General features: G+C 41.6%; 1 protein-coding gene across 4 annotated transcripts in view; it reads left to right on the top strand.

Annotated features, from left to right (window-relative positions):
* The first annotated feature begins 945 nt into the window (after positions 1-945).
* The window catches only part of LOC133363166 (patatin-like phospholipase domain-containing protein 2), a 44,161-nt gene continuing 19,323 nt past the window's right edge, over positions 946-25,783 (top strand). For 3 of the 4 annotated variants that reach the window (XM_061582360.1, XM_061582359.1, XM_061582362.1), the window contains exons 1-2: positions 9,088-9,421; positions 23,710-23,942. In XM_061582360.1, coding sequence (XP_061438344.1) covers positions 9,226-9,421; positions 23,710-23,942 — 429 coding nt within the window. In that variant the 5' untranslated portion in view covers positions 9,088-9,225. Of the gene's footprint in view, positions 1,077-9,087; positions 9,422-23,709; positions 23,943-25,783 lie in introns of those variants that run through there. The other variant, XM_061582361.1, reaches the window with a different exon arrangement.

Below are 25,783 nucleotides of genomic sequence, written 5' to 3' on the forward strand. Positions count from 1 at the left end.
CTATTAATTTAAGGGTACACCACGTCTCCTGTAAGAAAATTAAGTCAAATTTGTTCAGAAAAGTAATAAAGTCAGGAATTTTTTGTTTGGCATTCCACCCTGCAATGTTCCAGGAGAGAAGGTGGAATGTAAAATTAGGTGAGAGAACAGAAACCTGGCATGCATTAATAATTGGATTCGTAGGATGAGAAATTTCCTTTGCTGTATAAGATTTGCATAGTGAGTGCTGTGATGTCCTGAAATGAGGGTTTACCATTTTTTCAGGAGATTCACAGGATAGAATCGGGTTTTTAGAATTTAATAAGGGTTGTCAAGTCAGTTCAGGAACCTCATGTACAATCACATCACATATTGTGCTAGGTCTACAAACATTTGAGTAACAATGTGGCAGTACCTTTAAGGGAACTTTCAGAGGAGAAACTTGAATGCTGGATGGTGAGTTCAGTTCATAGTCCTCCAAGTATCTGGAACATGTCCTTTTTGCCCTTAGATTGTTTAACAGATTCTGCATTTTGTTTATGACCTCACTTTGTTCATTCTCAGTGAATGTATGGAAACTATTTAATAGTTCCTCCTCTCCCTCACAAGCAAAGTCAAATGCAAGATCTTGATTTTCCTTACTGTTTACCAGAGAAGGAGGTGACTGTAACGGAACGAAAATGGGAGCTGGTGGTGGGGAGGAGCTTACTTCATCCAAAATAATAAGATCAGAGTTTATGGAGTTAAGTGTTTCAAGGTTTAATGTTTCTTGTGCTGGGGGAGTCAAAGGGGATAAATTCTTTTCCAGCATAGTTGGTCCTAATGATAGAGAAGAGCAGTTCATGTTTAGTGTGCTTTTAAGAGGAAGCTGTTCCAGGAATGGATCCAAGTTTCCAGAGTTTGATATATTTTTGCTGCTGTTCAAGGAAAACTTCCTCCTCTCATGTGAAGAGATAAGGTCTGTTGTTGGAGTTCTCTTTGTGAACAAGGAAATTGGACTGGCCAGGTTTGTGAAATGTCTCTGAACGGATATTCCATGGTAGCTGAGAAGGGATTTATTTGCAATTATCCGTGCTGTTGTCTCAGCCGATTTAAAGGTAAGTAAAGCAGACGTTTTTGTTGAGGGGTTGTAAAGGAATTCCACATACGAGATATCGTCAGGCCGTAAATCCATTACACCTAACGACTGGAGGGCGTAACACACTCTTTGCTTCCTGATGTTTACTTTTTCTTTGATGTTAAGAAGAGGAAGATTCAGCAGTGCAAGTTTGTTTGAATTATATTTGAGAAGCCAATTCCCATTTGTATTCTCTCGTCGTGAAATCTTGTTATTGGTAGAGCATATTCCGCTATAGGACCTCGGGTTGGGGTGAGTAAGTAGCTCTGGGAGATTTGGACTTTTTTTGCTTTCTGGTAAGGCTTTGCAATAAGATCTAGGGGGTGTTCTCGCTGTAGATGAAGCAGATAAATTCTTTGTTTGCGAAGCTGTTTGCTGTTGAGCTTTAAGTACTTTAAAAAGTTTCTGAAAGTTCATCTTCTTACTCCTTGGCGGTTTGTAATTTTTTATGTTTTTGGATTTTTTCTCCTTAGGTGCAATACGAGGTTTCTTTATGTTTGCACACTTCAGTGTTGTTGTTGTTTTGTGGGGGGGAAGAGTGTAGTTTAGGCTCAAATATAGTTTGGATAGTTCTTCCATAAATGATTTTAGAAGGTTGTTTGTTTCTTCCAAAAAAGCTTTGATGTTTTCAGTCTCTTTTGCCACAATGGCTAATTGTAACTGCAGACATTTTTGGCCAGTTAGAAGTAGTTTTTGGCCAATTTGTGCCAGTGCCGTGGTTTCAGTAACTTCTGTAGAGCAGGCAGAAGAAGGCTGTGATTGAGTAAAAACGGGAGTCTGGCTGTCGATGTCTGTAGCATGCACAGTAGACAGAATGTCTAAGGGGGAATGTAAGTCAGTGTCCTTGTACAGAGAGGAAGATGGCGTCTCCTTGCTTTCAGGTACCTGCGGCAGAGAGTTGATCAGACTAGGTGTATGCGTCTGCCCAAAAAGGGGATCTGTGGATGTTCCATACACCAGGCTTTGTATAATTTCTGGGTCATCCCTTGCCTGGAATTCCTCACTCAAGCAGGTACAGAATTGTTCTGTTTCGATTTGGGAAGGGGTTTTCTCAATAGATCGTGACGCATTTCTCTTTGTCTTATCCGCTTTGGTTGGTAAAAAGAAGTTTGTAATTTTAAGCTGTTGATCCCCATTCCCAGATTCTTCCAAAACCTGGTCTGATTTATGGTCATGTTCATAACATCTTTTCCTTGTTTGAACCATTTTAAAAACTATAAGGTTTGCCTTTTAAACTCTAAGATGAACGGAGGTATAATTATAAATTGTCGACTCCAAGGCTAAGTAGTTTTATCTTAGGAATCCTTAGATTTTGTTATGGTAAATTATATTCCTTGAGTTAGTAATGCGAAGCAGAGTTGTGACTCACCGGCTGATAAAGAGTCTGTTTTCTTGCTGATAAAATGGTTCCATAGCCTTCAAAAAATAGGTGTTGTTGATGCTGTTAGGTTCCAGAATAAAAATTTCCAAAAAATATCTCTAAAGATAGCAAAAAAGAGGCGAGGTGGGTATGAGCTCCAGAGCTCGCTAGTGGACCAGCCTGCCAGCAGCCATCTTCCCCCCATCCTCTCGCAGAGGTCCAATCAGTGTGAGGCACATGTCTTGTGTTAACCAATCACAGCCAGGAGCTGACTTCCCCTTGTTCCCGCCCCCAAGTAACGTCCAACCTAACGTGGAAACGTTAAAGTTGCAGCTGAAAAGTAGGGAAATTACTAGTCGTTCCGTTACTTGCCAAATGTAATGGAATTACCCACTCGTTATTTAAAATTGTAACGAATTACAAGTAACTCGTTAAAAATAACGAGTTACTTCCAAGCTCTGCATACATACCAACACTTCCTATTCACTCTAACTTCACTTTTATCATTTAATGTCTCATTTTCACACCCATTTATTTATCTAGAGAATTTATATACTGCTTTTCACTTCCATGACAAATTCTCAAAATCATAAGAACATAACATCATACAATATAGTTAATAAAATCCAATTATTAAAAGCAAATCAGAACAGCAAGAAACAAAAAACAAAATCAGTAGCAGAACAGCAAAAATGGTCAGGGGTAAGTTCATCACAGAAGTTTTGCCCCACTGCAAGTTGTTCCCAAGATCTGCACTTAATTTTTCCCATAGACATGAATGGTAGCCATTCTCTATTGTGCTCAAAGACCCCACTAGGGTAAAAACTAAATATGCTTGCTGTTCCTGGTGGTCCCATTCTCTAGAACAGCACAGAAGTCCTCTGACAAACAAGAATTTGACATCAAATTATATTTAAAAAATGTAAATATGACAGACACGGATTTCCCCTTCCCACCATCTCTGTCCTGACCACCAAAAGCCAGCCGAAAATCAAGCTTATGCAAAGCAAGTCAGCATACATGTTGAGGATATATACATTTTATGGAACTGATCTAACAAAAGTCAGTTGCTAGCAAAACGCTAATCACTATAATGATCACTAATCCCACAAAAGTCAATAGCAGTTGTTCAATTCTATGGGAGAATGTAAAGGGCTGCATATGGAGGTGTGAGAAACAAAGCCTACTCCTGAGTTGGAAGGCAATGCACCGTTCCGATAGGATCCTTGTCAGTCACATTCGGAGGTGTGTGTGTATGTCCTATAAATAAAGAAGTCCTATGTGGCAAAGACACAAATGGGTGCCTCTGATAATATTTGTTTTGCCAAAGAGAGGAATTAAAACTAACAAGCCCTAGGATGATGTGTTGATTATACAGGCTAGTAATACAGAAAACATAGTGAGATGATTGTTCTTTAATCTCTTATGTTCTGTTGAACACACCACTCCTGAACAAGTTAGTCGGGTGGTATATAAGTTTAATAAATAAATAAATAAATAATAGGGGGGGAAATCTAGGAGTCATCCTGTGCATTTTTGCAGACACAGTCTTAATAAGCAAAACCCTAAAATGATAGTGGACAGCACGATGAAAATGTCGACCCAGTGTGCAGCAGCTGTGAAAAAGGCAAATTCCATGCTAGCGATAATTAGGAAAGGTATTGAAAATAAAACAGCCGATATCATAATGCCGTTGTATAAATCTATGGTGCGGCCGCATTTGGAATACTGTGTACAGTTCTGGTCGCCTCATCTCAAAAAGGATATTATAGAGTTGGAAAAGGTTCAGAAGAGGGCAACCAGAATGATTAAGGGGATGGAGTGACTCCCTTACGAGGAAAGGTTGCAGCATTTGGGGCTTTTTAGTTTAGAGAAAAGGCGGGTCAGAGGAGACATAATAGAAGTGTATAAAATTATGCATGGCATTGAGAAAGTGGATAGAGAAAAGTTCTTCTCCCTCTCTCATAATACTAGAACTCGTGGACATTCAAAGAAGCTGAATGTTGGAAGATTCAGGACAGACAAAAGGAAGTACTTCTTTACTCAGCGCATAGTTAAACTATGGAATTTGCTCCCACAAGATGCAGTAATGGCCACCAGCTTGGACGGCTTTAAAAGAAGATTAGACAAATTCATGGAGGACAGGGCTATCAATGGCTACTAGCCATGATGGCTGTGCTGTGCCACCCTAGTCAGAGGCAGCATGCTTCTGAAAACCAGTTGCCGGAAGCCTCAGGAGGGGAGAGTGTTCTTGCACTCGGGTCCTGCTTGCGGGCTTCCCCCAGGCACCTGGTTGGCCACTGTGAGAACAGGATGCTGGACTAGATGGGCCACTGGCCTGATCCAGCAGGCTCTTCTTATGTTCTTATGTTCTTATTTACTTTCCCACTTACATTTAGTGTAAAATCTTTTTTATATATACTAGTCTGCTGTGGTCTATGTACTGAGTTCCGTTTCCCTTTCTTCTACTGCCCCCATATTCTTGCTGTCTCAGAATTATCTTCTTCTTGTTGTTAATATGCCCTTTGGTTATGCAAAATAGCCCTTTCTCTTCTCCTTAGGGTTTGGCACCCCATGGACAATAGAGTTCTTGTTAATGGATTTTGATGGTTTGTGGCTACTTCATGTCAGTGGAGCTTGTGTCGCACTGCTGCTGCCTGGATAGGGCTGAAAGGATTCCGTCTTGAACTGCCCATGTCCCCTCCAAGAAATCTTTCAGACTTGTCACTGTGAGTGCATTCATATGTCCATCCAACTTAACTAAGAAGAGCTTCTCGGTGGACAGAATAAGAAAGAGTGGTTTCGTTGCAAACACAGAAGCTCTTTTCTGTCCACACCACAGTACTCTGTATCCATGTCATCTGGAAAAAGGAGAAATAGCATATTTAGGCCTCAGTGAGGTGATAGGAAGAGACACCCTAGAATAGGCTGCATGTGTCAGGGAAAATCTCAAGGCAATGTTTAATCCCAGGAGCATGGCCAGTGGCTATTATGGAATTATGAGATTATGGAAGTTGGAACTTGGAACACCATAGGTTCCCCACCCTTGATTAATCCATCATAAGCATGTTGCACAATAATTTTCAAAAGATAATTGTAGGAATACTTAAATGGCCACATAAGCGTGTTTCACAACAACTCTCAAAACATAAAATTAGGAATGTTTATGACTGTACAACACCTATTATCACTATCTAAATAGAGTACTGTTTGGTCATTGGTGTGTAGCATGACAGATTAAGGGGGGGAAAGGATCCAGAAACAGATGTGAAGAGCCTCTTTATTCATCCTGAAGGCAGGTGACATTCCAGAATAGGATTTGAAACTATTTGTGGCACTTGTAAGGAACATCCAACCCTTGTCAATGAAATGTACATGTGATATCTGTCCTGACTCTTGTGTCACATAATCCTATTTTAAATTACTTTGTCTTTGTACCTCTTCCTCTAAGTGAAAGAACATTAATAGGTTGCTAAGAGGAGCTTTGGGTGGCCTTGAATCACTGGCTGATATCAGATAATGATAACTGGATTGGATCCAAAGATATCCTTTGTTTGACAGAAGAAATCTTCTGGTGGAGGGATTCAATTTTGGCAACTGTTTTTCCTAGTTAAGGATGCTTTTCAATTTGTGTAGCCTGACAATGTTGACAAGATCTTTTTGGGTGACCTTTGCCCATCCTGACAAGCAGCCAGAGGAAGATTGGTCAAGTGGACCACCCATGGAAGAAGGCATATTTTGATCGAGCTTTAAGGTGGCTAGGATTAGACCTTTACTGAAGAAACTCCCTCGAGTCTAGATCCTACTGTGGTGCATAACTCTAGCCAGTCTCAAATATTCTATTTTTGGGTGAGACACTTGAGCATGTAGTGGTGACTCATCTCCAGAAGTTAACAGAATCATAGAATAGTAGAATTGAAAGGGGCCTATAGGGCCATTGAGTCCTACCCCCTGCTCAATGCAGGAATCCAAATTAAAGCATACACAGCATCCACCTGCCTCTTGAATGCCACAAGGGTTGGTGAGCCCACCACCTTCCTAGGTAATTGGTTCCATTGTCATACTGCTCTAACAGTTAGGAAGTTTTTTCTGATGTTTCCCTGAAATCTGGCTTCCTGTAACTTTCATGGATGAAATGGACTGTCTAGACCCATTTCAATCCAGCTTTATTTGGAGATGGAGACTGCTTTGGTTCTGCTGGTGAAGTGCTCTTCTTAGTTCTGCTGGATCTCTCAACCGCCTGCATTCCATACAATGGTGTTGTTCAGATTGCTTAGCCAGGATGGGTTTTGTAGGCACTCTGTCATACTGGTTTCAGTCCTTCCTAGCAGGTTGTTTCCAGAAGGTGATGTAGAGGGAGTCCTGTTTGAAACCTTGGCTTTTGGTCTATGGTAGCACTAATGGATTTCCTTTGGTCCTCAATGCTGTTAAATAACTATATGGGGAGTCGGGAATTGGATTCATTTGGTAGGTCAGATCCTTATCTCCCATACACCCCATGGGCCAAGTTTGACAGGTGAGTGGGACTCCCCATCTGTCAATCACCTGACATCACAATGTCAGGTGACCCATTTTTCCCTAGTACACAGCACTCTACAATCAAGCTGCCCATTATGGCTTGTGAAGCAAAGAGCATTGTGCTTTCTAGCACAATGAGCCAATTGGCAGTGCCTGCAAACTCCCATTTGGCACAGGCACAACTTTATCTGCCCCATCCTTGGTGACTTGGCCAAGATGACCTGGCAGGCCAAATGTGGAAGTCTGGTGGGCTTAATTACGCTTGTGGGGCGGAGGTTCCCAACCTTGATCTATACATTGCTACTGGGAGACCTTGTCTGGGATTTGGAGTGTATTGTTATCAGTATGTATATGATGTCTAGTCTTTTCTTTCCATCTTGATTCGAAGGAAGGAGGATGTCCTGAATCAATGCTTGGTGGTAGTAATGGGCTGGATGAAAGTTATGAGGACTAACAAATCTAGACAAGGCAGAGGTGCTCCTGGTTGGGAAGGACTTTGGTTGGATCCAGCAGCACTATTCTTATGGTCTCATATTGTTTATGAAAACTTCCACTGCACCTTGCTGTGCTGACACGTACCATAATAATCTGGGGTTGGGTGTTGCTCAGTGTCTAGCAGCAACTGGAGCATAGTTTCTTTAAGATTAAGTTGTCAATTTGCCATCACCATGTAATTTAGTTGCTTTAGCCCAGAGGTGTGGGACATCAGGCTTGTAAACTGAATGCATCTCTTCAGGCTTCTCTGCCTGTCCCTCAGGACTCTCCCTAGGCCACAGGTCTCCCTGGCCTTGCTTTATGCCCTTCATGATTGCGTTTGCCGGGCTAGAATGTGGCCTTGAACTGTACGAATGCCTTTTGCTTGACTGGATGGAGAAATGTGTTTTTTTTGTGTGTGTAGAAACCTCTGGCTTTTGTGTAGCTGGAATGCAGCCTAGTGTACCAGGCTAAGAGTCACAGCCACTGCCCTGCCCACGTTTGCCTCTGGCCCTGCTCCTGTTGGCATGCCCCCTCCAACAAACAGTTTCTGCATGGCAGAATGTAGCCCATGGGCTGAGTGAGGTTCCCCACCCCTTCTTTAGTCCAAAACATTAAGCGTTCACACAGACTTATTTGTTTTACATACTATTCCAAAATACATTTATACGGAATTGTCATACTGATTCCATTTTACATATGTAAGCTGTAGGCTCCTTGGGACAGGTATATATCTTTTTATTACCCTGTTTATTATAATGGCGCCATATATCTATATTTCATTTACTATTTCAGCTATTCAAACACAGAATTACAGGCTCTGATTCAGACAACATCCAGACCATCCCCCAAATCCTTTATGTTTTGAGTCAGGATTGATGGATCATTTTTTCTGTTAATGTGACGTTTCTTTTTATTATATTTGTTAAATTAAACAAATCTGTTTGTTAAATCTACACAGGACCATACATATAGGCCCTGGTAATGCTATATCTGTGCCCTCAGCTTCCCAATTCAGGTTGGCTGTGGCGCTCCGAAAGATATTGGACTCCAACTCCCATCATCCCCAGCCAGCATGGGCAATGTTCAGGGATGATGGGAACTGTGGTCCAACCCCATCAGGCGGGCCACAAGTTCCACACCCCCGGTGTACAGGTTTGCAACCTTCAGGATTTTTCTCTTTCAGTTTGTTCCCTATCCTTATTGGAGAAAGGCGGGCTGCAATAAATAAACATGCATATAAATAAATGGAAATAGTAATAACGTAGAAAAATGAAGTTACGTGAGTATTTTGATCCATACCGGGCCATTTCCAGCGTCTTCTCAACATCTCATTTGCTGTTCCAACCAGCTTCGAGGAAAGACCTCAGCCGATCCCACCCTAGTTGGAAGCTTTACATGACCCACAAATCTGAGAGGTCAAAACAGGACAGTAAGCTCTTCCCATCAGCGGCATCTTGCCATCTTCCTTCCCCTTGCCGCGCCAGAGGCATCGGCCACAGACACATTCTGTTTTGCATATTCCCGCCGATTGGCTGAGATGTCTGGCGCCACATTCCCAGTGGGAGGGATTCGCATGCTGCTTGTGTCGTCGGCTTGCGCTGCCGCCCTTCTTTATTATGAATAGCGGCGGCCGGTTGTGAGGAGATCGAGCCTTCGGCTAAGTCGGCTGGTTTCGCGACGTTATCTCTGCGCGCGCCTCGCCGCTCCCCGCCCCCTCCCTCGCCGCCTAGTCTCTCAACTGTCGTTACGTCGTCCCACGTTTCTCAGGTGGGAGATGGTCGGGATGCTGGGCGGCGAGGGCGGCTGGAGCGTGTCGTTCGCGGGATGCGGGTTCTTGGGCGTCTATCACATCGGGGCGGCCACTTGCCTGCAGGAGCGCGCCCCGCGCATCATTCGCGACGCCCGTCAGATCTGCGGGGCCTCCGCGGGAGCTCTCACCGGCGCCGTCCTCGTCGGAGGTGGCTCTCTGGGTACGTGTTAAAGGAAGGCATGGAAACGTGTATATGCGTGCGTACGAGAGAGAGGCACACTTGAGGATGCCACTTCACGGGGGTTCCTGCGCCTTTTGTTGTGTAAAGCTCACTTCTAGGGCTCCAGGGCTTGGCCAGATTAGCAGTTTAAAAATAGTTTTTATCAACTTAAAGATTCTCTCCCCAATTAATTAGGCAGCAGGTTTTAAAAAATTTGCCCACATTTAAGCCAAGGATTTATAGTGAACTAAATGACAGGCATTTTCTGAGAAGAGGCATTACAGGTTCTCATCACACACAGGAGTTAATATCTCTTCTGAGATTGTACCTTCTGTTAAATGTATGGGCTAGAAACAAAAATAAAGCTTTGCCCCTTCTTCAGAACTGTTGTTTTATTCATGTGCAAATTTATATAGTTTGATTCAAGCTGCAATCCTGTACCTGGGTGAAAGTCCCTTTGAATTTTCTTAAACATTGGACTGTATGACTTATTTAATCAAAGGGCCAAGTGGGCGGTATGACTTCTTTAAACAAGTGACAGCCTTTTTTCTGTCACCCCGCCACATAATGGGGAAAGTCTCACAATAAATTTATTTCGATCAAAGATCATTACATAGAAACATGAGTAATTAAAGTCATATAAAATACATAAAATCATGAGTGAATAAAAAGTGCAAAATTACGATCAGTATAAATTTCCTACATAAGATCATTTATCACTGTTTTCCGACATGCGATAGCAGCAGCACAGAAACTGGCCACTCTTCCTGTCTGTCTGCCAATAAATATGTTAAGTAGAACTCGCTGGGTATGTCCGGAATGCTTTGTAAAATTGGGGTAATAAAAGAGTAACAGAGATACCTATAAAAGGTGCAATATAATAAAACATGACCTACAATTTCCACTTCCTCCGTTCCACATGGACAGACCCTTTCGTGATATAAGGTACCCTTCTATATCTTCCCTCCAGGAGGGCAGATGGAAGTACAGCTGTGAAAGCTCTTCTATATTTAGGGATATTCAAGTTTGTTAAATAATGCATAGGCCCCAGTGCTCTCTCCTTATCCCTGAACTCAGGGAGCCTGCCATCAAGACTCAAGTGATTTTGTAGTTCTATATCCCAAATTCGCTGTTGGATAGTAGTTTTTGCTTTAGCATATCGAAGAGCAGAAGGGGTGAATCCCAGATTTTGCAGTTTCTCAAACAGCGAGCTTTTCCATCTTGACTGATACACATCAATTAATGTCAAAGGGGCCAAACCCACAGGAGAAAAAGCTTCAGCCAGTAATGAAGCCCAAGAATCCATGAACGGGCTTAAATAGTAATTAGCCCCGCTTCTAAACAAAGCAACACATTAGACACACAGCTTGGAACTCCAATATTGTGACTAAGCGATTAGGTATGACAAGTGGCAGTTCATTGCATGCCAATGCACAACTTGTGAGTAAAAACATTAGGAAATGAGAGAGGGGAATGACTGAGAATATAAGATGGGAGTGGGGTACTAAAAATGTTGCAGAATGGAGGGCTTGGAAATATGGTGGCTATTGTGTGGGGTGAGGAGAGGCAGTAGTGTAGGTATGGTGGCCGCATAGAGTGAATGGGAAAGTCAGAGGTGCTATAGGACTTGCTGTGGGAGTGGTATCATAGTGCTATAGGATGCTACTGGATACATGTGGAACTGCTCCCCACATCCCCAAGCAATTGGAAAATGAAACGGTTTGGTTTCCTTTAGGTGGGAGAGCACTACAAGCTTACAATGTTTTGGTAACATTTGCTTTATTTACAAATATGCAAACAGTGAAATCAGTTATGCTCCTGCAAGCAGATAGCACACCTACTAATTTTACATGAGATTCCCAGCTAGTTCCAAAGCCACACTGTATTGTATCTAAGCTTTCCAGCTAAGCTTTCAGGATTCTTTCCTCTATATTCGCTGCCTTTTCTTCTCACACATACACCCATCCTGCAGTGCAATCTTTTGCCCCTTCTCTAGGTGTCTATCATATTAGCATACTTTTTTCAGGCCCTGGACCATTAGAAGTGATCAAGCTGGCCAAACTTGCCACGATATTATGGGTAGGGTGGGGAGCCATGAGGATATCAGTGAGAACATTATATAGGGTCAGTGATGTGGTGCGGAAGACAGACTGGTAAAAGACAGCATATTGGTGTATACATATGAGGTTCTCGGCTGCTTAGGGGGAGGGGGAGGAACCTGTGGTCCTTCAGATGTTGTTCAACTACAACTCCGATCATTAGCGATGCTGGCTAGGGCTGATGGGAGTTGGGGTCCAACAACAATTGGAGAACCACAGGTTCCCCATCACATAGGATTGCTGAGGGTCAAACTACATGTGAAGCTAAATGCAGTATTAGTTTAATATATGTGTGTGTTTATCTATGTGAATGGAGAGGGGAACTCTTTCATCTGGATCCTAGCTAGAGAGGGGAGAGTTAAACCTTTGATTTGATTGTATGCTTCCTTTCTTAGTGAATTATATGATGTCAAATGTATCTATTTTGGACTGATACCTTTAAGCTTAATCTCATGTGACTGCTGAGATGGTTCAAACTGGACTGTGATGTGTTCTAAGAGAATCTCTGTTGAATGGGCAAGAGAATGACTAATGAGACTAACTGGTTAATTTTCAATAATGCAGATGTGGTGGGGACAAAGGAGAGAAGAAAGCTAACTACTTTTCCATATTCAAAATTGTCTGTAGGTATTAAGGAAAGGACATTATACTGTAGAGGCTTGCTGCAAAAATGTAGTGATGAGAGAAGCAAATCGTGTTAGGAAATTAATAAGGAATTAGCAAGTACGTATTATGTGATTCTGTAAAGAATTTGGTGTGTCTGCTGTTAGAATAATGTGTGAAATTCTGCTTGTTCCCACCTCCAAAAGACTCTAATAAATTTAAAAAGGTGCAAAAGAGAAACTAAAAAAATTCATCCTGCTAGATGGGTGATTAATGGAAAATTATACACTTTCCAAATAATGGGTATTTTCTGAAATGTATATAGGTGGTAGCAAATTTAGAATATACAAAGCAGCACTATGTCAGGAAGCACATAATTAATTAATGGAACTCATTTCCACAGAATGTTACGGTGTCCATCAAGCTTAAAGGTTCAAAAAAAGATTGGATAACTACATGACTGGTATGACTACTAGCTACAATAGCCAAAAGCACATTGGCAATTATAAGACTTCGCTACTATCCAAACTAAAGAGACCAAAGATCTTGAAGTCTTGTAACAGGAAATGAATGTTGCTATCATCCCTAAGTGGAAAACACACCTGAGGCATATGGCTTTCTACTATTGGCAAATAAGATTGGATGGACTATTGAACTACTTTAGCATAGCAGCTTTTACCTACTTAAAAAAATATATAAAAATGAGCATTTCTCTTTCTTAATTGGTTTGGACCTATGCAGGTTGTTTGGGTCTTATGCTGTGTTATAAATTTTAATATACAATTATATTTCAATATAATTGGTTAAAGGCAAGACAGGTCTAAGATTTAGTACAAAGTTTCTTTATTTACTCATTACTTTGTTTGCTCCATTCACAAAAGAAAAATCTACTCTTCCAGAATGAATGTGAAATCCTAACTTTTTACCAAGCAGATCTGTGCAGATGTTTGAGGTTCACTTGTAGGTTTGTTTGTTTTTTATCCTGACTCAGATGGAAGTTGCTGTCAGCTTTTGTTAGTCATTTTTCACTCCCAATACCCAAAATTTATTTGGATGTAACTCACATCGATTTTAAAGGACATAATATGGGAGGTTTGTTTAGTTACCTTTAACTTGCTTTATACAAAGCTTCTTTCTTGCTGTAGGGTTTAGAGTGTTGAGGTCAAGGCTTAGGTTAGCTTTAAAGTGCTTTTCCTCTTTAGTCTATGCACAGTGAGGGAACACATTGCACGGGTTACAAGTATGGGTGGAATGATCTGTGTGTGTGAGCATTTAATTTAAGATATAGAAAAGATACATCAGTTAACCATAATGTGCTGAGTAATATTTGGACCCCACAGTTAGAGCAAGTTCAGCAGAGGTGTCCAGAGCGCTGTCTGTTCTACCTGTATTGGAGCAGTTTCAATTACTGTGGCCTGAGGATCTGGACAAGCTGCTTGAATAATTGCGGCCCACTACCTACCCCCTTGACCCTTGCCCATCCTGGCTACTGAGAATTAGTTATAGGGGTCTGACTGGGTGGGTCCAGAGAGTGATCAATGCTTTGCTGGAGGAGGGGAAGGTACCGATGGTGCATCCCCTCCTTTAAGACCACCTCCCTGGACCCAGAGGTGTTCAGCAACTATCGCCCTATGGCAAATATCCCCTTTTTGGGCAAGGTGCTTGAAAAGGTGGTGGCAGTTCGGCTTCAAGCATGCTGAGAGGAAACTGATTGCTTGGATCCATTCTAGTTCGGCTTTAGGCCTGGCCATGACACTGAAACTTCCTTGGTTGCCCTGGTTGATAGCATTTGTCGGGAAAGAGATAGGGGGAATGCGACCCTGCTCGTTTTCCTTGATCTGTGTGGCTGTTGATACTGTTGACCATGGTATCCTTCTGGAACATCTCAAGGAGGTGGGGGTTGGGGCACTGTGCTTCAGTGGTTCCACTCATACTTCCAGAGCTGCTTCCAAAAAGTAGTTATGGGAGGCTATTGTTCAGCACAATGCAAATTACCCTGTGATGTTTCACAGGGTTTCATTTTGTCCCTCATGCTATTTAACATACGGTGCGGGACCACGATACCTTGCGGAACGCCTCTTCCGATATGAACCGGCCCGTGCACTACGTTCTGCTACGAAGGCCCTCCTCCGGGTTCCAACTCACAGGGAGGCCCGGAGGGTGATGACAAGATCTAGGGCCTTCTCAGTGGTGGCCCCCGAACTATGGAACAGTCTCCCCGAGGAAGTACGCCTGGCGCCGACTCTGCTCTCCTTCCGGCGCCAGGTCAAAACCTTCCTATTCTCTGAAGCATTTTAAGTTACACTGATTTACTTTTTAAAATGTTTATTGTATTGGATTGATGATTGTATTTTAGTATTATTTTGTTATTCATTGTATTTTTATGCTATTTTATGTTCACCGCCCAGAGAGCTATTGCTAGTCGGGCGGTATATAAATTTAATAAATAAATAAATAAATAATAAATAATAAATAAACATCTATATGAAGCCACTGGGAGGTGTTATCAGGAGATTTGGAGTGAGGTGCCATTAGTACGCAGATGACACCCAGCTCTACCTCTCTATTCCATCTGAACGAGGAGAGGCAGTTGCGGTGTTGAACCAGTGTTTGGAGGCAGTGATGGATTGGATGAGGGCCAATAAATTGAGATCAAATCCTGAAAAGACAGAGATGCTATGTGTCCAGAGTTCTCATGTCCGGGAGGTGGGAAGATGGCCTGTTTTGGATGGGGTTGCACTTTCCTTGAAGGAGCAGGTCTACAGCCTGGTGTCATGGCCCCGTCAGAGGACTCATCAGACGAGGATGACTCGGGAGTAACAGCAGCAGACCCAGAAGGAGAAACGGAGGAAACTCCTGAGAACCCAGCTCCTTCTCCCCCTCAGCTGCAGAGCACCCCAGACACAGCTGAAGCCCTTCAGCCAGATGCAGCCAGTGAACAGGATACTCCCCCCTCACCTGCAGAACATAGACAACAGAAGGTCAGGCAGAAGAGGGGCAGGCCTGTCCACTTAAGGCCAAAACACTGATGGCTCACACCTGCTGACAAACCTTCTCCTTAAAAGTCAAACCTTGGGTTCAGCTTGTTGCTGACTACAACGTCAGGCGTGACTACTGTGTGTCTTCCTATCCCCTGAACCTTGACTTGGACTGATCTCTCGGCAAACTAGACCCGGACCTTCACTGACATCTCTTCTGGATTTCTGGCTTGGCACGTAAGCTTTGAACGGCCTCTGCCCTTATCTTGCTTCCTCCTTGCTAGCCTGGCAGATTTATAGCCAAGCTGCCGGCTGAGGACTTACGGCCTGGCAATTACCAAGGAATCTCCAGCCCTGCCTGCACCCTCACCGACACTGCTGTCTCAGTGAAGAGCTGACACCTGGGGGTTTTCATTGATCTAGCACTGTCATTGGAGGTTCAGGTGGCCTCAGTGGCTTGGAGTGCCTTTTTCCAGCTCTGGCTGGTTTGCTAGCTTTGGCCTGTTTTGGACAGAGAAGAGTTGGCTACAGTGCTCCATGCTCTGGCAACTTCCAGGTTGGATTATTGTGAAGTACTTTATGTGGGGCTGCCCTTGAAGAAGACTCAGAAACTTCAACTGGTCCAAAATGCAGCAGCCAGATAACTGGCTGGGGTTCCCCTTAGAACTCATATAACTCCTATATTAAAACAGGTGCATTGGTTGACAGTTCGTTTCCAATTCAAGATGTTCATGTTAGTGTTTAAAGCCCTAATCTACTTGGGTCCCAAATATCTGAAAGAATGCCTCCTTCCCTACAGACCTCTTGGGTTTTGTGATCATCAGAGGAGTTCCTTTTGGTAGTTCTGCAACCCTTGGAAGTTTGGAATGGTGGTGGCCTGGAGAGGGCATTCTCTGTGGCAGCCCCTAAGCTGTGAAACTCCCTCCCCACCCAGGTGCATCTGGCAACTTCATTGTGCAACTTTCAGCGAATGCTGAGGACGCACCTTTTTATCCTGGCCTTTGACACCTGAGATATATATTTTTAGGACCCACCCTATTTTCTGTGATTTTGTTTAGGTTGTTTTTAACTGTTTTTAATTATGTGTTTAAAATTGTTGTAACCTGCCCTGGGACCTTTGGGTCAAGGGCGGATAATAAATTCTAATAATAACAACAACTTATATCAATTCCATTTGTTTATATTTTTCTCCAAAGTTTTATTTTGTTCAATGTTAACAAACTACTGTTATGAAATACATAATTAAAGAACTATAGCAGTTGCCTTTTAGGTAGTCCTCACCAGGGCTGTGGGGTCGGTATGTCAAACCTTCAACTCCGACTCCTCTATTTTTCTACTGTCCGACTCCAACTCAGACTCCTTCATAAATGGCAAATGTATATTAATTTTTCTACTGTCTGACTCCGACTCTGGCTCCTTCATAAATGGCAAATGTATATTAATGTATTAATATTAATAAATTAATATTAATATTAAAATATTAATTTTATTTTGAAGTCGGAGTCAGTACATTTCTTCCGACTCCTACTCTACCCAAAATTGCTTCTGACTCCACCCAAAACTGCTTCTGACTCCGACTCCACAGCCCTGGTCCTCACTTTGACTTATTTGCCATGGAACTCCTCCTTTAAGCTGCAGAGATTCTGGAGCATGTTTGACAGAGCACACTTGGTTCACATACTCTGCTTGGATTGAGATTGAAACATTGGAAGAAGGAAGTAGACATAAAAAGGAATGCCTCTTTTAAGAAGGTACTTATAAAAATATGCTGTTTTGGCAGAGTACCTTTTTAGTCCATTAAAAGTTTTTAACCGATTAATCTAACCAATTAACTATAATTGTAATAGTGCCAATATCTATCATGCCACATTATTCTTTACTCATAAGGACAGGGGTGGCAAACTTCAAACTTCTGGTTTATTTTTACTAGTATCCTGAAGTCCACCAACCATAGCCAGGTGTAAACCAGTGGCATGGAGATGGGGTGGGGCAGGTGTATACTTAGGTTTAAAGTAGGGTATCTTTGATGATTTCCTCAGCCCAGAAATCAATTTTCAGTACCAGAACTGAGTTCACAGTCTTTCATTCAAATACCCATCCTTGGTTTTCATCCAAGCTTTTAGTTTCAACAACCTAATTATTGATCAGGTTATTAAACAACTGAGAGTCATACTTTTGCCAGTTGCAAAATGCCCAGAGAAATTGTCTATCCATGTCTGACATATGATACTCCTCTTCAAGCCTGGGCACATATTTCAGACTATTCATCTGCATATCGCCTCTTTAGGCAACCAGGTGACTGTTTTTTCTTTCTCAGACTTCATCATCTCTGAGGCTGCTAATTCTGACTTAGTACTCTGTTTATGTACAAGTCTGTGGGCAGGTATTATATATACAACATTATGTCTGAATGTTTGAGAAGTAACATTCTCAACTTCATCTGGTACAGAGGCTGCGACCCTACCTTCCTATACATCTGCTCCCACGAGTGATACATGCCCTGGTCTCCTCTCGATTAGACTACTGTAATGCGCTCCACGTGGGGTTACCCCTGAAGACGGTCCGGAAACTGCAGCTGGTACAGAATGCGGCAGCACGCTTAATAAAGCAGAGCCGTCGCTGGGACCATATCACCCCAGTGTTGATGGAGTTACACTGGTTGCCAGTTGTATACCGGGCCCAATTCAAGGTGTTGGTATTAACCTTTAAAACCCTATACGGTTTTGGCCCAGCTTATCTGAAGGAACGCCTCCAGTATCACCAAATATGCCGCCAAACAAGATCAGCCTCACAATACCTTCTCTCGGTCCCACCGGTAAAAACAGCTAGGCTGGTGCGGACCAGAGAGAGGGCTTTTTCGATCATGGCCCCCACCCTCTGGAACTTGCTTCCTTTTGACCTTTGACATGCCTCCTCCCTGATGGCTTTTTGCCGAGCCTTAAAGACCTGGCTATTCAGGCAGGCCTATGGGATCTCTGGGGTGGGTTGCTATTATGCTGTATTATTGAAGGATGGTTTAGATGAACTGATGTTAATATTATGATTGTTGTATGCATATATTTTATATTGTATTTTATATTGTGTAAGTCGCCCAGAGTGTCCGTTAAGTCGGACAGATGGGCGACTAACAAATAATTTTTTTTTTATTATTCTCTGATTAAACACACTTGAGTACAAAAAGGTGGTTAATTTCTGATGAATCAATATAATCCTGAGCTAAATTATAGGTTGTTAATAGCTGAAAGGCAGCTTGATTTAGGACATAGTGTTATTTTAACATGGCAGATACCATGTATACCTGAATATGTCATGGTATAGTAACAACAACAAAAAGAGAAACATTGGCTCAGATCCCAAGATAAGTAAAGGGATTTTATGAAAGGAAAGTCTCCCTCAACCACCACCCCTTTAGCCACTTGCATCTCTCTAAAAATCTCTCCAGAGGGCCTTACTGAACAATGTGGGGTGCAGTACAGGGGACTGCTGGAGGAGGGGCTATTGCCTTAGCAGTTTTCTGTACCCCATGTGAATTAGAAGCCTTGCATCACTCTCTGACCTATTAGCTCAGGCAGTTGTGTTGATAAAATATACAGTAAAATGAAATGGATTGGTAGAGATCTTGTCAAGACATGAGAATACTGGAAACCGTGCTGCTCAGTATCCACATGGTAATGAATCCGCATGGTTCTATAGCCCATGGTTTTGGAGGTTCTAGTGTGTTTAGATTTTTTAGAAGCATTATTGTGTTAGACTATGTTTTCACCATGTTTTATGTTTAGTTATTGGAATATTTTAACATTTTATGCCTCCTATAGAAAGTTGGCCTAAAATAAATACAAATTAAATGTATTGCACCATTCTGTGCCAGATGGCATTATCTAGAGTGGGAAGTGCATGAGAAGCGAAAGTGGTTTTGAGGTCATGTGGGAAATTTTTGAACATCTTTTTATTTCAGGTAAATGCATCAGCATTTGTGTAAATGGCTAGCTCTCTAAATTATTTTGTGGGCAGTTTCATTTCAGTCTCTTCCCATGGTCTGTCTCCCTTTGTTATTAAATCAAGTGGGATAGAGATGGACAGATACAGGAAACTTTCCTGGATCTTCCCATCTGACTCCCCTTTCTTGATCTCCTTTTCTTCTCCCTCAATGGAAATGGGCACCAAAATGCAGTGATTGCTGCCCATGGAGACCGTGTGTGCTTCTCTGTGTGTGTCAGCCTTTTTAGCTGAATTGGATTGTTTTTATTTATTTATTACTTATTTTGTATATTTGTTACCTGCTCTTCACAAAAGTTCCCAAGGCAGGCTACACTAAGAATAAAAATACAGTCACATCTGAAATAGAAAAGCAAAAAATAGCAAACCTCCTCCCAAAACAGATTTTCTTTCTTTATCTGATACTAACATTCTTCTGTCCCCATGTGTACATCTAAGGGGAGAGCTTGAGTCTGTTATTGGGAAGGCTGTTCCACATACCACTGCCCCTCAGTGGAATTGCTGACAGAGTCTCTCCAGATGAATGCAGCTCAGGGTTTGGTCTGTATGGGAGGAGTTGATATTTCAGGTATGTTTAGGGCTTTATTTGTCAAAGACAAGACCTTGAATTGGGCTGGGAAATGAATAGGCCACCAGTGCAGCTTTCTCTGAATAGGTGTTAGTTGAGTACTTGGTCACACCTTAAGTACTCTGTCAGCTGCATTCTGCACTAGTTGCAGCTTCCAAACCGTATTCAAGGGAAACCCCATATACATCACAGTCCAGGTGGGAGGTTGCCCATCAGTATAATCCCCCACACCTCCTGAAGGGACAGTGAACCCCACAAAAAATGCCCAGGAAAGATTCACCAAGTTCCTGCAACCCCAGTGTGCCCTTTGCATCTGGTGGCAGTTTTTCTTTACGAGAAATGTGCCTCTATTGTGCTGCTTTACTGTGCCTGCTGCAGCTTCTCTTTTCAGTCTCTGAGCCGCTGCTTGGGGTTTCGGAGCTACTTTGGTTTTACAGGTGCCTAGCTCTTCTTTGCTGTGGGTTGGGAGCAGCAGGAGCTATTCCTGGCTTTTTATTCCTTCCCTTTTCTCCAGAGTCCACATTATACTCTCCTCTTCTCCACCAAAAAGCATTCTCCAGACCCCTCCAACCCAATAGGAAAGCTGATCCCTTTTCTCCCATGCTATTGAAGCATGCCCCTTGTCTTTCCTTGAAAGAATCCTACATAATTTTATGCTTCTGCTACCCCTTGAAGTGTTATAATACCATTTTTGTACGTTGTAGCACATTGAATGGCGTGTGAAAATCTTCATTAAGTACCTTAGAGGATTAAAGTCTTATCGTTAAAATGTTGCCTTCACTTTTTAATCATTGTTCCAATTAAGTGAAAGAACATCCTTTCCCAGTGACTGTTATCTATAAAAGCAAGCATATCAGAAAACACACTTTGAGCTCAATTAAGTTTTGCTGTTTCGGGCAAGTGCTCAAATTTAAAACGAAACTTTCTGAAGGTTTACTATCTTTAAAATGATTTTTATTTTTGCTTTCCTACAACAGTGAAAAGCTATGTGGGCAAATTCTACTTCACCCTATTTTCCTTTGCCAAGTAACACTTAGAATGATCCACATTTAGCTAGATTTTTCATTGATCAGAGGCCATGAGTATCTTTGTGCTTGTGCGTTGAGTAGCACAAAGAAGAAATACTTGGTTGTGTATTGTGTATTGCAAACAAATTGATAAGCACCTCCACCTTTTAAGAGAAATGCAATAGCCTTTAATTGAGAGCAAACAAATAAGCCAATAAAATAATGGCCTAGAATGAACAATCTTATGGCATTTAAAACACACACAAACAGTAAAATGCCACTGTCGAAAATGTACTGGTCAAATAGCCCTCCCATTGCTGCTTTCCAGTCACCTTTGCAACCCTCAGATGGGAAAGCAGCTGGTAGAGGTGTCTTTGATTTTTAAAAAATGGCCTACTGGGAAAAAATTAAGTACTCCTGTTACCGTTATTATGATCAAATTTGCAGGCTCTCGTTACTGCATTTCCATAAAAAATAAATCAGATGCACCAACAGTTATGTAGTTTGGTGCTTTATGGCTACAATCCTATACACCACGGATTGGGAACTTGTGCCCCTCCAGATACTGTTGGATGACAACTCCCATCATCCCTAACCATTGGTTAATGTGGCTGGATCTGATAGGAACTGAAGTTCAACAACACCTGAAGTTCCCCATGCCTGCTATATACATTTGCCAGGAAGTTAGTCGTATTGAACTCAGTGAGGCTTACTTCTGAGTAGACGTATAGAAGATGGCAATGTAAATGGCTTGTTAAAATGTAGATGTAAAATTATATTTTTTCTGAAAAAGTATTTCTTTGGGTCATTAAATGAAATATGAATTGTATATAAACCTTCATTAATCCCTAATTCATAGGTAGGTGGCGATTGTGATTATAAGTGCTAATTATAATTATTTGATTAATCCTGTGTTCAGTTCTGTGACCCCCCATTTTAAAAAAATATGTTTTATTGAATTTTTACAAACAGGTAAGTATTCCTGTGACCCCCTGCCTGTCCTGCATTAGTAGGTCAAATTCTGTTCAGAAAGTTGGCTTAACTTCCTCTCTGGAAGTGAAATAAAGGACAAAAGTTGTGACACAGATAAAAAGCAACCCTAATAAACTGGTAGTGGTAGTTCGTATGCTGTCTTCTGATTGGGTGCAGAGAATAAGCTGAGACTCTGCTGACATGTGGTACGATTAGTCATCTCCCCTTTGGAGAAGGTTACTACAGGACATTAACCTATTCCACTTCCTGGGAAGCTGTTGGGGAGGGAGGGAGAGAATGAACATTCAATGCCTTCAGATTACCAAAGTACTATCAATGGCTGATCTAAAATACAATATTTAGAAAGAATTTTGGAATACACTCATTTCAGAACAGTTACGCAAATCTGTGAGCAGATGGCAGTTGTTTTCATAGCTGGTATAATTACTATATTACTTATTGATGTTTAAACCTTTTTTTGTTCTTATAATTTTAAAAGAAATGACTGGTCAAGTTCTCAGGTCTATTATTCTACTTACACTGTGTATTTCCTCCAAGTTTCTCAGAGTGGCATATGCATCATTCCAGATAATTTCCCATCCATACAGTTTACAGGCCTTAATTTCAGCAGTTGAATTGCATGTCATATACCTTCAGAGGATTCTCTAGTTGATTATGTCAGCTTGTTCAATAGGTGTGTCAGGTTTTCTTTCCTCTGACAGATCCACTGCCAAAATATTCCTAGATATTTTACTTGTTTCTTTCAAGGAACATTACAAAAAGTTGTAATTGTATTGGAGGTTTGCTGATTATATAGGGAGATACTATCTATGTACATGGTACTTTACAAATAATGATATAACAGGTCCCTACTTCAAGGAGCTTACAATCTAAAACAGACACGGAAACAGAGGAAGGAGAGGGAAACGGAGGCAGGGAAACTTGTTTCATTGACACAGATTTTGGCATACTTACAATAGGTTAAAGGACTTGGGGGATGAGGAAGCAGCAATTCCAGAGGGAACAGGGGAAGGGGAAGGGAGAGCATGGGTGCTATAATATTTGAAACAGGCAGCTGAGGCAAAATCAGAAATTCAGACAGACAGGTAAATGTAAATACAGGCTTTTCAGGGGTCTCTGGCATTAGCTGAATTCTCAAGGTAGGAAGGACTACAGAGCAGCCACCTGGGCAAAGATGTCATATCTGAGCAGTCTCGATTCTCTGGGTACACACGAGCACAGATCCATATTTATACATAATATTTTAGATTCTGTCTCATTAAGCTTATATCCAGAAACCTGGTTACTTCTGAATAATAACTAGAACTCCTCTGAATGAATTAACAGGATTCCTCCATTAATGCAATATCCTGTACATACTGTGCTAATTTACTTTCTCTGTCTAGTTCTCATGCCTTTTACCACTGCATACTAAAATAAAGTCGGAGTCAGGAGACAACCCTATTGTGTACCTCTCTCAAAGTTATAGAATCAGACAATTAATTATTGGAGATCCTTGATATAGAGAACCATTGTATCATAAGTTTAATGAAATAAATAAATAAATAAATTTGGACTCCCAAGCCAAATTTAATTAGCACTGCCTTAAAAAAAACCCCAATAACCTCAATTCAGATATTATTTATTTATTAAATTTATATCCCGCCCTTCCTCCCAGAAGGAGCATATTAAATGCTTTCTGAGCATTCAGTATGATAAATGCACTTTACGTCTTTTGTTTCATGGCAAGCGATAATGCTTCCTTATACTACTAATTTCCTCCTTTGTACAAAATGTGCTCAATCTTCCAAGATATAACAAGGTGTAAACTCACTTAGTCTTGCTTCCAGTTCTTTAAACAAAAAGTTGTAGTCCACATCTCTTTAGAGATATGATTCTGTTTTTTCAAATTGCCACTAGACTTAGGAATCAATAGGATGAGTTTCCAAGTTTCCAGAATTCTGCCTTGCAATAAATGTTCATTTACCACCTTGTCAAAATTAGTGTCATGTATCCTCTTTTAAAAAACCACTTCAAATCTCACATGCAATAATGTATCTTTCAGTGGAAGCTTGTGCAGATGTTCTGGCTCTAGCCAGAGAAGCAAGAAAGCGAAATCTCGGCCCTCTTCACCCTTCATTCAATGTGATGAAGATAATAAGAGATGGACTCTGCAAAAATCTTCCAGAAAACACTCATGAGCTGATATCAGGGAAACTTTCCATTTCACTTACCAGGGTATCTGATGGCAAAAATGTGTTGGTATCCAACTTTAATTCTAAAGAAGAAGTTATACAGGTATGTTTTCAGTTGCTTTATAAAAACCTTGTTGCATTACCAGTTTTAATAATGTTTAGAATAATGTTCAGAATATTTCACTTCAGTAATGACCCAATGGCTGAACATTCATATCAGTTTATTTCCTCTATATTCATTATCTTCTCATTTTTGGTTTTGAAAATTGTATACAGTGGCTGTCTGTTTTTGAGCTAAAGATAGGATGATTTATGTAACAACATAAGAATAGCCTGCTGGATCAGGCCAGTGGCCCATCTGCTCCGGCATCCTATTCTCCAGTGGCCAAGCAGATGCTTGTGAGAAGCCCATAAGCAGGACTTGACCACAACAGCACTCTCCTGCGGTTTCCAGTAACTATTCAGACACATACTGCCTCCAGCAGTGGAGGCAGTTTGTGCTAGCTCTAACATGGGAACCCTTGAAACGGAGCCTGTACAGCATCCTTTCTGAGGTCTTCTCCTGTACAATATGTAAAGACCATGTGTTGCTAAAAGTATATACAAAGGCAGATAGGGAATTGAATTCCCTTACTTCTGTTCACTTCACACATTAGGAGCATATGAGGCTGTCCTGTTCCATGTGTCTATATGGAGAGATTTTTCAGCATATGGAACAGGGCTTTCTCGGTGATGATGGTGTTTTAGTGGCACCAGTGATTTTTTTTGTATATGTTTTTTTAAAATGACAAAAAAGAGCAAGAACAGATACAAGGTAATTAAGGAATAACTCCCATCCCCAAACCCCAAATATTCACCAAGTTATTTGATAATTACAGCAGTAACAAGTTTCCATTTATCACAGTGCAAATAAGGAGAGAAGAATCATGAGAAGTACAGAGTCTGTTGCAAAACGATAGATTAATCTCTGTCCCAGAACTGGAGGAAGGCACAAGACATATTCAGTGTGTGCCTTCATATCTCCCTATACATTTTAAATGGATGCCAAATAATAAAAAGGGGGTTGACTTTCCCTTTGGAGAGTCTTTATGGAAAAGTAAGTTTTTCTGCCATAGCCATGTGCCCTGGTCAGTTTATCCATGCTTTATGTGAGTTCAGCTAATTTCTGGTCTTTGGCAACCTCCTTCAGTACGCAGCCCCTGTTAACAATCTGGCCTCTGCATTCTGAATCTACTGTAGTTTCCAAAAACTCTTCTGAGGGGGCCCTATGTAGAATACATTGCAATAATCCATATTTGATCTAACTAGGGCATCTTTCCACACACAAACGAGTAAGAATTTAAACATTTTCTGCTAATTTTTCTTTTGGTATAGCACAGTGGGGAGGAGAGCCTGGCTGGGAGTCCAGAGTCTGTGAGTTCAAATCTCCTGGGTGTAAAGGGCCAGCTAAAGATCACCCCCACAGTGAGTGGCTCGGGGGTTATGTGCCCTGCCACCTGTGCAGCCGTGGGCAAGCTGCATAGTCCCAAGGAGCCCGGTTGCCCCCCAGCTGGCAGTTGCGGACAAGGAAGGGGCTGGCTTGTGCAGCTGTGGCAGCTGAGCAGGCCCTAGCCAGCTGCGGAGGACTAGCCTCAGAGGGAGGCAATGGTAAACCCCTCTGAATACCGCTTACCATGAAAACCCTATTCATAGGGTAGCCATAAGTCGGGATCGACTTGAAGGCAGTCCATTTCCATTTCATGTTTGTTAATGATTTTTCATTTGGAGTGTTCTCTCATGGAAGTAGGATTGAATCCTCTTTTTTGAAGAGAGAATGTAACATTCCTCTTTTTTTCATCTCTTTCTTTTTAAAGGGGGAGGGTAAGTGCTGGAAGCCTAAATTACCTAACTTTTGAACTTTAGCTAGTAATAAGTAACTTTAGGGATCCAGGAAAACTTTCAAAG

This window comes from Rhineura floridana, chromosome 8, assembly GCF_030035675.1.
Source record: "Rhineura floridana isolate rRhiFlo1 chromosome 8, rRhiFlo1.hap2, whole genome shotgun sequence".
Classification (NCBI taxonomy): Eukaryota; Metazoa; Chordata; class Lepidosauria; order Squamata; family Rhineuridae; genus Rhineura; species Rhineura floridana.